The sequence below is a fragment of the Glandiceps talaboti genome, chromosome 1 (genome assembly GCF_964340395.1).
Source record: "Glandiceps talaboti chromosome 1, keGlaTala1.1, whole genome shotgun sequence".
In the NCBI taxonomy this organism is placed as follows: domain Eukaryota; kingdom Metazoa; phylum Hemichordata; class Enteropneusta; family Spengelidae; genus Glandiceps; species Glandiceps talaboti.
The window spans coordinates 12,144,842-12,159,841 of NC_135549.1; the positions used below are offsets into that span (position 1 = coordinate 12,144,842).

General features: G+C 34.3%; 1 protein-coding gene across 1 annotated transcript in view; it reads right to left on the reverse strand.

Moving 5' to 3' along the window:
• Positions 1–14,491, reverse strand: part of LOC144440890 (somatostatin receptor type 5-like) — a 16,003-nt gene extending 1,512 nt beyond the window's left edge. The window contains exons 1-2 of the mRNA XM_078130337.1: positions 14,381–14,491; positions 1–251 (exon numbers count right to left, since the gene is read on the reverse strand). The exon at positions 1–251 is cut by the window's left edge and continues 1,512 nt beyond it. Coding sequence (XP_077986463.1) covers positions 1–199 — 199 coding nt within the window. The 5' untranslated portion in view covers positions 200–251; positions 14,381–14,491. The remainder of the gene's footprint in view (positions 252–14,380) is intronic.
• Positions 14,492–15,000: the final 509 nt, after the last annotated feature.

Here is a 15,000-nt window from a genome sequence, read left to right on the forward strand (position 1 = left end):
CGAAAATAAACGAGAAGTTGAACAACAGACCGAAGATTCCGATTGCCAATGAAGTGTGTTTGAGGGCGTCGTTCAGAGACTTATCGACGAGGGGCGGCATTATCAATATCCAGTTCGTCGACTTGTTGGTAGTCTCCGATTCATTCAGTCCCTGCTGCAGGCTCGGGTCTAGTAAGCCTAGATCGTAGTCGAATTCCATGATGGCGGCTAATGACGGTGTTACAAAACTGCTGCCCAGCTATGTCTTCGAGCTGCAATATAACAAATCGAAATGATAGTATTCAATTAATACTGTATAGGGTTGATAAATCGTGTATGGCAATATTTACAGAGTCAGTTTTAATCCCCGAAATATTATAGTCCTGTATTCCATTAGGACAATATGAATACTACGGCTTCAGTCATTTTCTAGGACTTGATTATTGAGTACTATGGTTTTGGTTGATCATTGCTGTATTTTTCGTAAACACTTATTACATGTATAACACACCTATTAATGTGTGTGATTGCTTCTGACGTATAGTACAGTGTACATAGATTCACGTTTACCATTTCAATATCATCGGTGAGTGGTCAAAGAGTCTGTATAATTTCAAGATCTCAAACTGTACAAAACTTAGATAAAAGTTGTGTCACTGTGTCATCAAACTGAAGCTTTTAGCCGCCCAGTTGGCTAGAAACTTCATTGAAATCAATAATTAATATAAGCAATTTAATACACATTTCTTGTCGTGTCAAAGTGACAAAGTATATAATGAAGATACAGGAATTACCAAAAGTGATGTTGATTGATATACGACTTTCTTTATTCCCCTTCTCTAATTTGATGACGCCCCTCGCCTCCTAAATCAACATTTTTGTATAATATGCGCAAACACGTAGAACATAATTCTAATAGACTTATAAGAGACGTAAACACATATTTTGAATTCATAGACGTAGTCATACATATAGATGACATTTTAAAATAACCTCCCAGTCCACAACAAATAACACTCATTATCATTTTCTAATATGCACAAGTATAAAGGACTCTCTGTAATGATATCATGTTAAGTTATATAATATATATCATTAGTCTCTTACATATCATTATTTTGACTTATCATTGGACATTTATCAGTTTGACTCTGCTGTTTTTCTGTCAACTTATTTTCTATTTATTAAATATATTATATGTGTCTGCGTCTGCGTGTCTGTGTCTGCGTGAGTCTGTCTGTCTGTCTGTCTGTCTGTCTGTCTGTGTATTTGTGTGTGTGTGTGTGTGTGTGTGTGTGTGTGTGTGTGTGTGTGTGTGTGTGTGTGTGTGTGTGTGTAGAATTAGACTTTAGGCCCACATACACAAACAAACATTCTCGCAGGACAGATGACATTTTCCCTGCTGATGTTACAATAATTGGTTCGTTGGGATTCTGACTTACAGTTGCTGTAATAAGTAGTATAATTCAATGGTAAAGAAAAACGTTTGTTTATTCACGTAGGGACCATAAATAAGTAAGTATGGTCACTTTATCTAATTCACATTCTAGTTATCAAAGGTAGTAGCTTTTACGTTACCTCATTGTACTGTAGGTCATATCTATCACAACACTGTCATGTTTAAAACAAAAAACGCATATACACAGGCAGACACATACATACATACATACATACATACATACATACATACATACATACATACATACATACACACACACACACACACACACCTACCTACCTACCTACCTACCTACCTACCTACCTACCTACCTACCTACCTACATACCTACATACATACATACATACATACATACATACATACATACATATACATACATACATACATACATACATACATACATACACACATACACACACACACACACATACATACATACATACATACATACATACATACATACATACATACATACATACATACATACATACATACATACATACATACATACATACATACATACATACATACATACATCGTTGTTATCAATCTAGAATTACAAATTGTAAAAATATATAAATTCTCTCAAATATTAAATCTGACTTGCTTCTGGTCGTATATAGATACTTTACTCGCTAATGAAGATATACTCTGAACGTTGCGATTGATTTAATTACAATCAGCATATTGTTAATTACAAATCTGTGTTCTCAAAAACCCCTATTTAATGTTATTGTTCTATTTCAGATTTGTTAATTAATGTTATTTAAAAATGGCGAGGGGATTTGTTAGCTGAAACCTATACGAAATATTCTAGTTTAGAGATACCTATGAGTTGTTTGTCAGGAAGAAATTGTAATTTTCGCAATTGCAATAGTTGGGGAACTTTAAAACGTGCAGTTAAGAAAAATAAAAATAACTGTATTCTCAAATCAATACAAATAACAATTACATGTACATGGAAACACACAAGACAGGGTGCATACGCAATGATTACTCCCTTCAAATCGTATGCAATATGGAGACCAAATTTACGCTGCCTGACCACAATGATAGTAAATACGTGCTGTGAGAGTATCTTCTATGTGATACAAATGTGTGCAACGTAATAAAACATACCATAGGCCTGAATATGTACTGACCAAACGCAGTGTTTACTGTTTGAAGTCACATACACCCTTACGTCGAGAGATGACTAGATCTGTAAAGGGACACGACACGTCACAACTGTAATACATACAGCAGATACTATGTACAAACATCGAACCGAAACCAAGGCTGCAATTAACTTCATGACTCACATCTTTCTTAGGACGGACGGTGCATACATACAGTGCATAACAGTGCATACGGTGAAAAAGGGAAAATGTGTTTACGTTGATCATATTCTGAATACAGTTGTTGGTGACTATAACAAGTCTAAAGATAGAAAAAATACCAAGACAACATACCTTGAGCTTGGAGACACTGCGGAAAATACAGTTCTGACAGACCGCGCCAGTAACATTTTATAAAGTGAGATTTGATTTCATTCGCTAATAATTTCCATCAATTATGTTTATTATCTGGCCACCCACAGATCTACAAATGACCAACATTGGCCTGGAGATAACAAGTACTCGCTTTCACTTTGAAAACGAAAACAATTTTTAATTACATGATGTGTACACGATATGTCATTTTCTGTAAAGTGACGTACTTATTGGTCATATTTCATTGCTCGATATCTTTGAAGTATTTCAAGAACAGACTATAAATATTAACATATAATCACAAAAATCAACATAGATCATTCGCTAAGTTTACGAAACCAACACAAATCATACCCTAATTTCAGTTTACTAAATCAACATAAATCATATATACCCTAATTTCAGTTTTACCAAATCAACATAAGTCATGCCCTACTTTCAGTTTTACCAAATCAACATATCATACCCTAATTTCAGTTTTACCAAATCAACAGAGATCATATATACCCTAATTTCAGTTTTACCAAATCAACATAAATCATATATATCCTAATTTCAGTTTTACCAAATCAACATAAATCATTTATATCCTAATTTCAGTTTTCCCAAATCAACATAAATCATACCCTAATTTCAGTTTTACCAAATCAACAGAGATCATTTATACCCTAATTTCAGTTTTACCAAATCAACATAAATCATACCCTAATTTCAGTTTTCACAAATCAACATAAATCATACCCTAATTTCAGTTTTCCCAAATCAACATAAATCATACCCTAATTTCAGTTTTACCAAATCAACAGAGATCATTTATACCCTAATTTCAGTTTTACCAAATCAACATAAATCATACCCTAATTTCAGTTTTCACAAATCAACATAAATCATACCCTAATTTCAGTTTTCCCAAATCAACATAAATCATACCCTAATTTCAGTTTTACCAAATCAACAGAGATCATTTATACCCTAATTTCAGTTTTACCAAATCAACATAAATCATACCCTAATTTCAGTTTTACCAAATCAACATAAATCATACCCTAATTTCAGTTTTCACAAATCAACATAAATCATACCCTAATTTCAGTTTTCCCAAATCAACATAAATCATACCCTAATTTCAGTTTTACCAAATCAACAGAGATCATTTATACCCTAATTTCAGTTTTACCAAATCAACATAAATCATACCCTAATTTCAGTTTTCACAAATCAACATAAATCATACCCTAATTTCAGTTTTCCCAAATCAACATAAATCATACCCTAATTTCAGTTTTACCAAATCAACATAAACCATACCCTAATTTCAGTTTTACTAAATCAACATAAATCATACCCTAATTTCAGTTTTCCCAAATCAACATAAATCATACCCTAATTTCAGTTTTACCAAATCAACATAAATCATACCCTAATTTCAGTTTTCCCAAATCAACATAAATCATACTCAAATTTCAGTTTTACCGAATCAAAATAAATCATACCCAGTTTTACCAAATCAACATAAATCATACCCTATAATTTCGGTTTTACCGTAATCCTTAATTTCTTGTGTTAGTTAGTGATTGGTTTGCATTTGTTATTATTTCATAAGCAAATGATTACTTGATGAACAGTGTGTGTGTTATTAAGATACGCCATATCGTACTAAGCTATCAACTATCACTCCAAGATGCCCCAGGCTGATAGAGCTGAACAACAAGACGTATCTTACATTCTATATGTGTCTATACCTGCACCTATAACTACTACCTTATTTTTTATAACTATTTAAGATGTTTTTCTCTGACCTTTCAACTAAGCGATGGTGGTTTTATCAAATTGTGTATTTCATTATTTTGTATATGCTTTTTAATTTTAGGGTATGTTTTCTCTCTCAAATAATGATAAAATTGAAGCTCGTTGTATCTACTTCACGGGAGTACTTCGCTTTAGGCAGGTTCATCTTTTCATCAGAAAAAGAATGAAACGAAACCAAAAGGGAAATAAAGGCTGAAATTAAGTATTTAATTATTAATGTATATATAAGTGGTCTATTTATTCCGTATTCAGAGGCCATCGGCCCAAAGATACAATATACCAATATTACAGTAAAGCAGTATTGAAAAGGCAATGAAACTGTTACATAACACTGTAAGTTTTTTGTATATGCTTTTTAATTTTAGGGTATGTTTTCTCTCTCAAATAATGATAAAATTGAAGCTCGTTGTATCTACTTCACGGGAGTACTTCGCTTTAGGCAGGTTCATCTTTTCATCAGAAAAAGAATGAAACGAAACCAAAAGGGAAATAAAGGCTGAAATTAAGTATTTAATTATTAATGTAGCCATTGGTAAAGAACCAGTAGTGTGGTTTAAAATTTATGAACTGAATTGTTTTAGTGATATTAACTTTAATGTCTTATTATCATTTAATGATGGACATTAGGGGAATGATGAAAAACTCCTAAAGTTAGATTCTGAATATCAAATAACCGACTAATGAATGTTATAGGTATGTGGTCAATAATTAATGGATGCGACAACAAAAGATAACGTGCAGCTCCTCTCGAAATACAAACGAAATGAAGGTGTATGCTTTCCAACAGTGATCAGTAAAACAATCAATCACACTCTCATTTTCTTTACTCATGGTGTGACGTATGCTGAAATACTAGTAGGATGCATGTTGTTTGCTGGAATACTTACGATGCACGTGTATAGCTTTCTAATGAACCCTGTCTTTAAAAACGGGGAAAATCTAACTCTATCGCCGATATACAAAGCGTTGCTATGTTTTTGACCATCCAACGCAAATATAATGAACAAATAACGGAATGTAGTCCGGAATCATCTATCTATCTACAATACCCTTCGTAATAAAAACGGAGTTCGATTTATTTTCATTAAAAATGAATGACATCTGACGTGTGACATTTAGAACACCTCATATCAATCAAAGTAAATATCAGAGACATATCACACTTATCACTTTTCAATGTGATGTATATAGGTCGGTGACACATCACTAGTGTAGAATTAATCATCACTTGGTTTGGGATGTTTGGATACATTGCAATACAATGTAACTGACATGATCTGTTCGATACCTTGTGCTTTTTAAAGAGCAGTCACTTATATCTAAATTTACTAATTAAATATATGTGAACTTAAGATGCGCTGTATCAATAATGTGGAATTTCAAATTCGAACAGCTGACCAATGGTCTATTATCGACAGGTCTTACTATGCATATTAGGTAGTTCTACATACATACATACATACGTATACATACATACATACATACATACATACATACATACATACACACACACACACACACACACACACACACACACACACACACACACACACAAAAGGCAACAGATACATGAGATAGACAGTTGCCTTGTCCACTGACATTGTGTGAAATTGTCTGTTACGCAATATTTAGTCTGAGTTTATTGAGTAATTAAATCCTAAGTTAGTTTATGACTTATAATTATTTCCATTCATATGGCATGTGACATTATTGACTGTGAATTACATGATAATTTGCTAGGCGTGGTTTTGAGTACGATAGAACAATTTACAAATGTATGTAGGATTTTGACATTATTTCAACTATACCCATGTTGTATTTTATCATTTCAAATGTAAGTGTGTTATTGTAATTACGTGAATCTACTTTAGTGGTTCTGCCCTATCAACCCTAAACATTTTTAAAATGGGACTAAAAAATATCGAAAATGGCACGAAAACTAGATATTTTGATAAAACAACATAAAACAAGGAAAGAATTGAGAGAAAAAAAGTTCAATACCGATGCCAGCTATTCTTGTAAGGGAATTTGTTGATAAATCTAAATATAAACTAGTGGTATTTTGATGTTGTTTGCACGAATACATGCATTGGGTAGTATTTTTCACAGTGACCAATCGCCGAAATTGATGTAGCCTATTGTCGGGCATCCTGACGAACTGCAGAAGAATGAACGTCATTTATATAATTTATTTAACTATTCCTGTAACGTCCTAATAACGGTAATAAGTTAGCGATACTGGTAAACAAACTAAAACTGATTCGAACTTAGTAAAAGGTACCGTCAAAGATTATTATCTCAACAACATTTTTGGACGTTTTTCTTCTTGTCATTGTCATGTATATCCACAGTGTGATACAAAAATGTATCTAGAGAGACAGACAGACAGACAGACAGACAGACAGACAGACAGACAGACAGACAGACAGACAGACAGACAGGCAGACTGGCACACACACACACACAGATATATATATATATATATATATATATATATATATATATATATATATATATATATATATATATATATATATATATATAACTTTTACTAAGTTCGAATATATATATAATCGAACATTTCTAATACGACTCCATTTTGTTAACACTTTTCCATCAAAAGGTCAAATAACATACAAATAGGTGATCGTACCAAATAAATATAACATACGATATGGGTACCGGTAATGTAAATCGATTGTCTCGGGTATGCAATTAACTTAGCATATCATTTCCAACGGTTCAGAGACAGAGCAGTAGAAACTGTGATATCAGGGCAGATGTTAAAGAACTAAGTATCATAGCAATAAGTCATTCTAGAATATTTTACAGATAGATATTTAATAAAGAATCTATGTTCGTTTTTTGCTGCTTGCTATAGACAGTCATACCAAAGAACGTGTAAAGTCAAATATAGCAGACATGATTACGTCTTGAATCTCACGATACCACAAAGTGCAATGTGACAGGTTGAAAATACTGGGGTCTCTATGAAGTATAAAACTAAATGTCGTTGTAGCGTACTTTTTAAGGCACTGACTTAAACGACACAGTCAAATTGACACATGGGAAAATAGGAATGCTAACGGAAATTACTGAGTTAAAAATGATAATTGCTTCATAATTCAGTAATAAGTTATTACGAAATACCATAACTTGCTATGGGGAATACATGAGATAGAATTCTCAGTCCAAGATAATATATAAATTACAATATGAGGGAACTGTCAACAAAAATCGACCCACGTCTTACACAGATCAGATAAACAGAAAAAATATGGACTTTATCGTGTTTTCTCCTCTTGTTATATTAGTCCATTGGGAGAGGATCTATGTACAAAGTCTTACTACATGTATCATATAGACATCAAGAGACTACTGCATACTTTGAACTTATTAGTTATTAGTAAGATAATCAAGATAATCAAGTATATTCCGGGCTGCATACATCCTGACTTTTACAAAAAACAGGGCCAACAGACACATTCCAGACTCACGCATCACTTGTTTGTTCCTGTTATGGTCCATTGCAGTGCTTCCACCTACCGTCCCATATAAGGCACGGGGCGGGGGAAAGTATACATTGAAGTCACCGATTGTTTGTCGTGTCACCTATCAACATTTGACAACATTTATGGACTTGTGGACCACTTTCAATCGGGATGACATTAACCTTGACAGAGACATCTTAACATTCTCGCGATATCTCGCAAAATGTTTATGTTGATGTTCGTACAATAAACCGAATTAGATAGTTACGGGACATCAACTTTGTCCTAATAGAATGTTATCGAAAGTCGATAGGAACTTCAGAATCGTTGCTTCGCCTAAAGACGTCAACAAAATGCCATCAGACGAGAATAATAGGATTATAGATTTGTTTGTGATTAGTATGTACGCAATGAAATATAGTTTCCATATATTAAATTCGTGACTTTTTAGTGTATATACATTCCAATGTCGTATTTCTCATTTCGTATAGAGATCTGTGTACAGATGTTCCAGGATCCAGATACAACCACAGAGAGCAGCGAGCGTGTATTTATTGATTGATATTGATTATTTGATTGATTGATTGATTGATTGATTGATTGATTGAGTGAGTGAGTGAGTGAGTGAGTGAGTGAGTGAGTGAGTGAGTGAGTGAGTGAGTGAGTGAGTGAGTGAGTGAGTGAGTGAGTGAGTGAGTGAGTGAGTGAGTGAGTGGGTGGGTGGGTGAGTGAGTGAGTGAGTGAGTGAGTGAGTGAGTGAGTGAGTGAGTGAGTGAGTGAGTGAGCGAGTGAGTGAGTGAATAATTAATTATTGTGGTGAAATTAAACTTATTTTTTGCGTGATATTGATCAATTGATTGCTTGATTTTTGTGGTGATATAAACCTTTTTTCCTTCTTTCCCTGGTTAGTTTTCTCTCTTTCAGCTACATTTTGTATATTTTTCCTCTCTAGAGATACTAGTGTCCAGATATACGATCGTACATGGCCGTATGCAGAGGTTCTAGTGTCTAGATGTACGCATGTGCACGATCTTACAGGGATGTATACAGAGAAACTAGTGTCAATATATAAGCTTAATATCAAACAGGACTGTGTACAGAGGTTCAGTTTATATAATACCAGACAGGGCAGCTGTGTACAGAGTTACCAGTGTCCACTGTGACATATACGGTCGTACAGGGCTGTGTACAGAGGTACTTGTGTGCAGATATACGACCAGATATATGTTGCGTACAGGGGTTCTAATGTCCAGATATACGATCGTACAGGGCCGTTTCTAGAAATAATATCTCACATGGCTGTGTAGAGAGGTACTATAGTTTTTAGATGTATGATTTGACTAGGTACAATATTGAATTATCCAACGATAACATACGCTAAGTTAAAGTACACCATGACAGGTAACCATTGCAGAGGATTAATTTTTCATGGTGAAATCGTGCCTTGAAGTTATTCCATTAGTCAATATTAATTATATTAAATAATTTATTATTTAATCATATTTATGAATTTTGAGCAGGGAAAGCAATTATCCACAAATAATCTTTAAATTTGTAGATTCCGACATTTTTTCATGATTCTGTAATTATTTATGATTACATTTGTTTAGTTCATTGTTGCACTGAGGAAATAAAATACATTCTACGCGCACACTGACGATTTATCAAGAAAATTTTCAATACATCAGATATATGTAATGATGACATTTTAAACTTAAATATAATAACACGATATAATATAATTATCCTACTTGAGTCCTAAGGCTAAAGAAATCCAGTTGCATTTAACGGCAAATACAGTATCATAGTTTGAGAGGAATTCCACTTTCTACATCACATGACATTTCAATTGACTTCTGAACTCTGCCCAAACAAAGCTTTAGTATTTAAGTAAGTAGCAACGATTTGGGAAATAAAAAACTTAACCGGTTTAGCTACATGAATACGTGACTTAGCATCGATGCATGTCAAAGTATTTAGAAACATATTTGACAAATGTACAAAGGAAATCCTATGTTTCTCGTTAGTTACATCTTATGTTTTACTGCTCAGAAGTTAACTTATATTAGGGAAATTGATGTGATACAGATTTGACTGTTTTGTGGCTTTACATTTGTTAGACACGTGTCACGGAAAACAGACGGGAATAAAGTAGTAAGACGGGAAAAGGATTCCACGTGTTACTGTTAATCATATGTGTTTATTTTATGGACCGTGTTTCCATATTTTTTCAATTGTAACTGTACTATAGGAAGGCTCATCAGCTATGTGATAAATAACTTGATCTTTAAAAAGTGCATGTCGTCATGATTCTTCTATTTTCTTATCTTTCCCGGCAGTATCACCCAAATGTTTTACCATAAAAGGGGCCCTTGGACCCATTGCCACTTCCGCTGTTTTTGGTCGAAGAGTTGTCGAGGTTAGACTAAATATTAATACCTGTTCCATTAAAGTTTACGAAAAGAAATATAATTCATTTTCATTTTATTTGTAAGCACATTTAGTACTAGTCTAGTAATGTATGCACGTTTCTCAGAACTATTCATACTGACACTTTATCAAATCAGCGTACAAACAGATCTTGAACAAATATCACCATTATATAGAATACTTTTGCAATGATTTGTGAATTTACGTTTAATTCCCGAAATGTGTTTTCATTCTGTATAATGTAAAATCGTTGTTGGTATGGCTTGACTCTCTTAAACCCGAATAGCTTACATGTGACGGCTGCCCTTGAGCAATCACATATATTTTTATTCACCACTTCTAAGACATGTTTTACTTTATGAATATAAGACCGGGAAGTCTAATGCCTTACGTGAAGTCTGATTGATTGCTCCTTGTTCAAAAGACTAAGTCTGAAAGGGGTGGATGAAAAGAAGGAAATACACTCTTGCATGCCTATTGTTTGTGAAGGATGAATGTATCAATTAGCGGTTCATTTCTCATTGGATTCAAGTAAAGCTTTGATATTTAGAGGTGTTGATACATACGTATTTGGGTGTCAATGACATATCCGATCGTATATACATATTGTGTGATAATGCATAGAATCGACGGTGTTCGTTTCCAGTGAAATTGATTCGGTTGCGGAAATTGCATTGAGCTTTGAAATGCAATGATGTAAATCATACATGTACAGGTCTATATAGAAACCCCACAGTTGGTTATGAATAAAATCGTAACAGGTAATGATAAATGAACATAACATAACGTGATATGAATACTAAGACATGCTTTGCCTTGGTCTTTCTTTTATCGATATATGCTGACATTTCCACTTACGATGCCAAGTGTACACAAACAGACATGCAATATGAAATGATCGCCATATTAACTACTATTCCACTGTTGAATTACCAAGACAATGTCTGAAACCATGATAATTAGGAGTATCAAACTCACGAAGTACACATGGAAGAAAATTACAGGATTATTACCCTGTCATTGCTTCTGTTTGACATCGATAAATTTGACACTTTCTCATTGCCAGGCAACACATGTAATTGCATTTGATTGGACGAAATGTGATGAAGGTTGAATTAGTAGTACATATAATATGATTGTCACAAGCCAGTGAAGATCAAATTTATCAATAAGCAGCGAGCATACGATGATCACATATTAGCCTTAGCAATATAATAACTAGAAAATATGACATTATGATAAATAGCTTACAATCTTGTAAACAAGTATTTCAACAATGTACAGCTGTGTGAATACTGTACTAAGGATCAGTGAACAATAAAACACGCTTCGTGAACAAGTACATAAGTGTTAAAAGGTTTTACAAAATACATGTAGCATGATAACCCTATTGCCCTATCTTGTGGGGTCCATTTTCGGGAGTAAGTGGATTGTTATTGCAAATCACGTATAAATATAATGTTAATATGTAATGCATTTGATTACCTTAAACCATGCATGCATAGTTATAGTCTAACCTTGGAAAGAAGGCATCCATCACTCTGGCACGACATTGATACCTGTTTGCGCATACATACTATCACAAAGCTGAACTCTCGATCATAGTTCTAATTAATTAACCATGAATAATAATTACGTTGAAAATATCAAAGATATCGTTATTAAATATCTAGATCGTAGAAAGTGTCATTACCAGGTAAGCTTACAATTTATGAGGTAAATTATAGAGTCAATGATTACATTGCATACATTGATGTGAAAGTATTGGATAGCTAGTTGTTCTGATGACATTGACCTTTTGTAATTGACAGTCAATTTGCAATGATAGTAACATCACGTCGAATCGACAACAAATTTTCTTTAAAAGACTATAAGACCTATCTACGTGTTGTTCCAAATATGGCAACAACTATGTCTGCATATTGAGCATAGAAAAATTGATTATGTGTTCAGAGCCAGAAGACCATAGACTTGATTAACCTTTATACCTAAGTCGTGCTTTGAGACTATACACATCTCTCCCAGTGATGTAACATTCTATTGTAAGTAGAAAAAACAACATTTAATCGCAGCATTTAATAACAACAACGTACATATATTGTAGCAAGTCCATTTGGGCTGTTAAAAATATACTGCAACTACATGACTGTGTAGTAAAAGGCGTCTGTAAGCTTTTTTGTTTATCGGGGGAAACCTCACAGACAACCAAACACAATATGTCCACCTAAAAGACTATGACGTATGCAATGTAGATATATAGGTCATTTAATAAAATGAAACCGAGCAAGAAGTAAATGATAGTTTGAGGAAGTACTCGCTATCAGTGAATATACGATTATATTTCATTTATCAAATAAGTATAGTGGGTGGCTGAACTGTTCTAGTGTAATTCTGTAACACTTAACATCACACACACATGGCTTCGGTATTAAAGTGCTCATATTGCTCAAGTGCCCATTGATGGATCATAGACCCTCCATGATCAGATCTCAAACTTGCAGACATATAGACAACTTTAATTACGTCATGAACACAACACCATCGATCTTTCGAAAGGTCAACAATCTGCATTTTCGCCACGTACATCACGTGCATCGATCGGTGAAGTTTACGTTTATCCAATGAGAGAGGGCTTTCAATATTTGGAAATATATACTTACATGTATGTGCCTACATGAATTATACATTAAGCAAGGAATATATATATATATACAACTTTTTTTTTCAAATTCAGTAAACATTAGGAATATTTTCACCTGTTTTGACTTTTAATGATTGATGTCTTGCTAGCGTGTTGTGCAGATGCCTGTCTGTATACATCAAACGTACTCGACCGATATGAAGAAAAAATGATTAATGACGGTTGGTGGTTGATCTGTAACTCAATGTACTGTGTACATATAGACCCACTTTCTTTTCAGCTGAACTCATCACAATCACCTATGACTGAGATCATTCTATAACAGGTCACATTTCATGGGTACCTATACTCAGACTCCTAACAATGACCCTAACCAATATCTGGTTTATCAGACAATTCACAGTACCCCGGGTTTCTTTTATGCGAGTAGCTATTATATTCGACGCATTGATTTATTGAGTTATAACCACCCGCGACCTTTCGCTTTTGTCATGACTTTATTCTCGATCATTTAAATGCCGGACAAATAGATAATTTCGCCAAGAGACATCGATAGATTCGTCTGGAATGTACAATCCAACGATATAACTTGATACAGCATAGTAGTAGTCTTAAAGGAGCATTGAAAGAGAAAACGAGATAGATATATGCCCCAAGATTCTATTCAAATAGCTGGCAATAAAATCCACTTTTAACCCTGGACGTTCCAAGGGGTTCGCAGTTGTGTGATATGTTTACTAGTAAAAATATAATGCTGCCACACTGCTGTGATTTGTAGCTGCTGTACTTCTAGGTGAAGGGTTGTACAATGGCTCAATGTCAGTAAAACGCATAGAGCTGTAGATACTCAGCTTCTTGAAATTATGCACGCCATATGGTATGCTTCTGATACTAGTAAGAGGAAAGTGGTGAGACGAGTACACGAAATCTAGTCGGGTTGATATATATGAATAGCTTAACCCGTGAATTGATTCATTGATCATTAGAACTTTCATTTCGTACATTTAACGTAAAGTCACCAAATATCGATGGAAAGAGACGATTTCCAGACAGGATATTCAAGATTTAAAATCTTTGATGTGGAAGGTGTAATACATACCTTTCAATGCTGTCGATCTTCGTTACGAGTAAATGCCAGAGTTACGTAAACATCAGAATATTACGTTCGTATTTTAGGGAGAACGCTTAAAGGGGTTCTTTTACCACATTACTACACCTAAGCGTCAGTAACAGTGATGATCAAAGGTGAAGATCATCGTTGCTATGGTGGTACATTTCAAGTCGACTAACTCATCACAAAAAAAATATTAGCGACCTTTGAAAAGACAAAAGTATTCACGGTGTGCTCGCTATAGCAGAATGGCACGTTCTAACGGTGGTTAAGCAGTCTTCAGTGTGTGTGTCTTTACGCGTTGTTGTCAGTGAATAATAACGTGTAACCAGTTTGGTGCGACGTAGGTAATGATGAAATCACTCTCAACTCTCTGTTGATATACAAGTCTCCTAGACAACTAGACCACCGTCCCAGGCCGCCTACTACACTCATTAGTCAGTATATACTTCCGTGATGTTATCAAGTAGCCGTTTCGAACGTATTACGGGTGCAGCTGATCACCCACACGGATTACTATGCTGAGTTATCGTAACAACTCTTATCGTCTTCTATGACCGCTATAAAACTGCAAACTTTTGTGATTTTTTTATGGCTGGCGCATACAA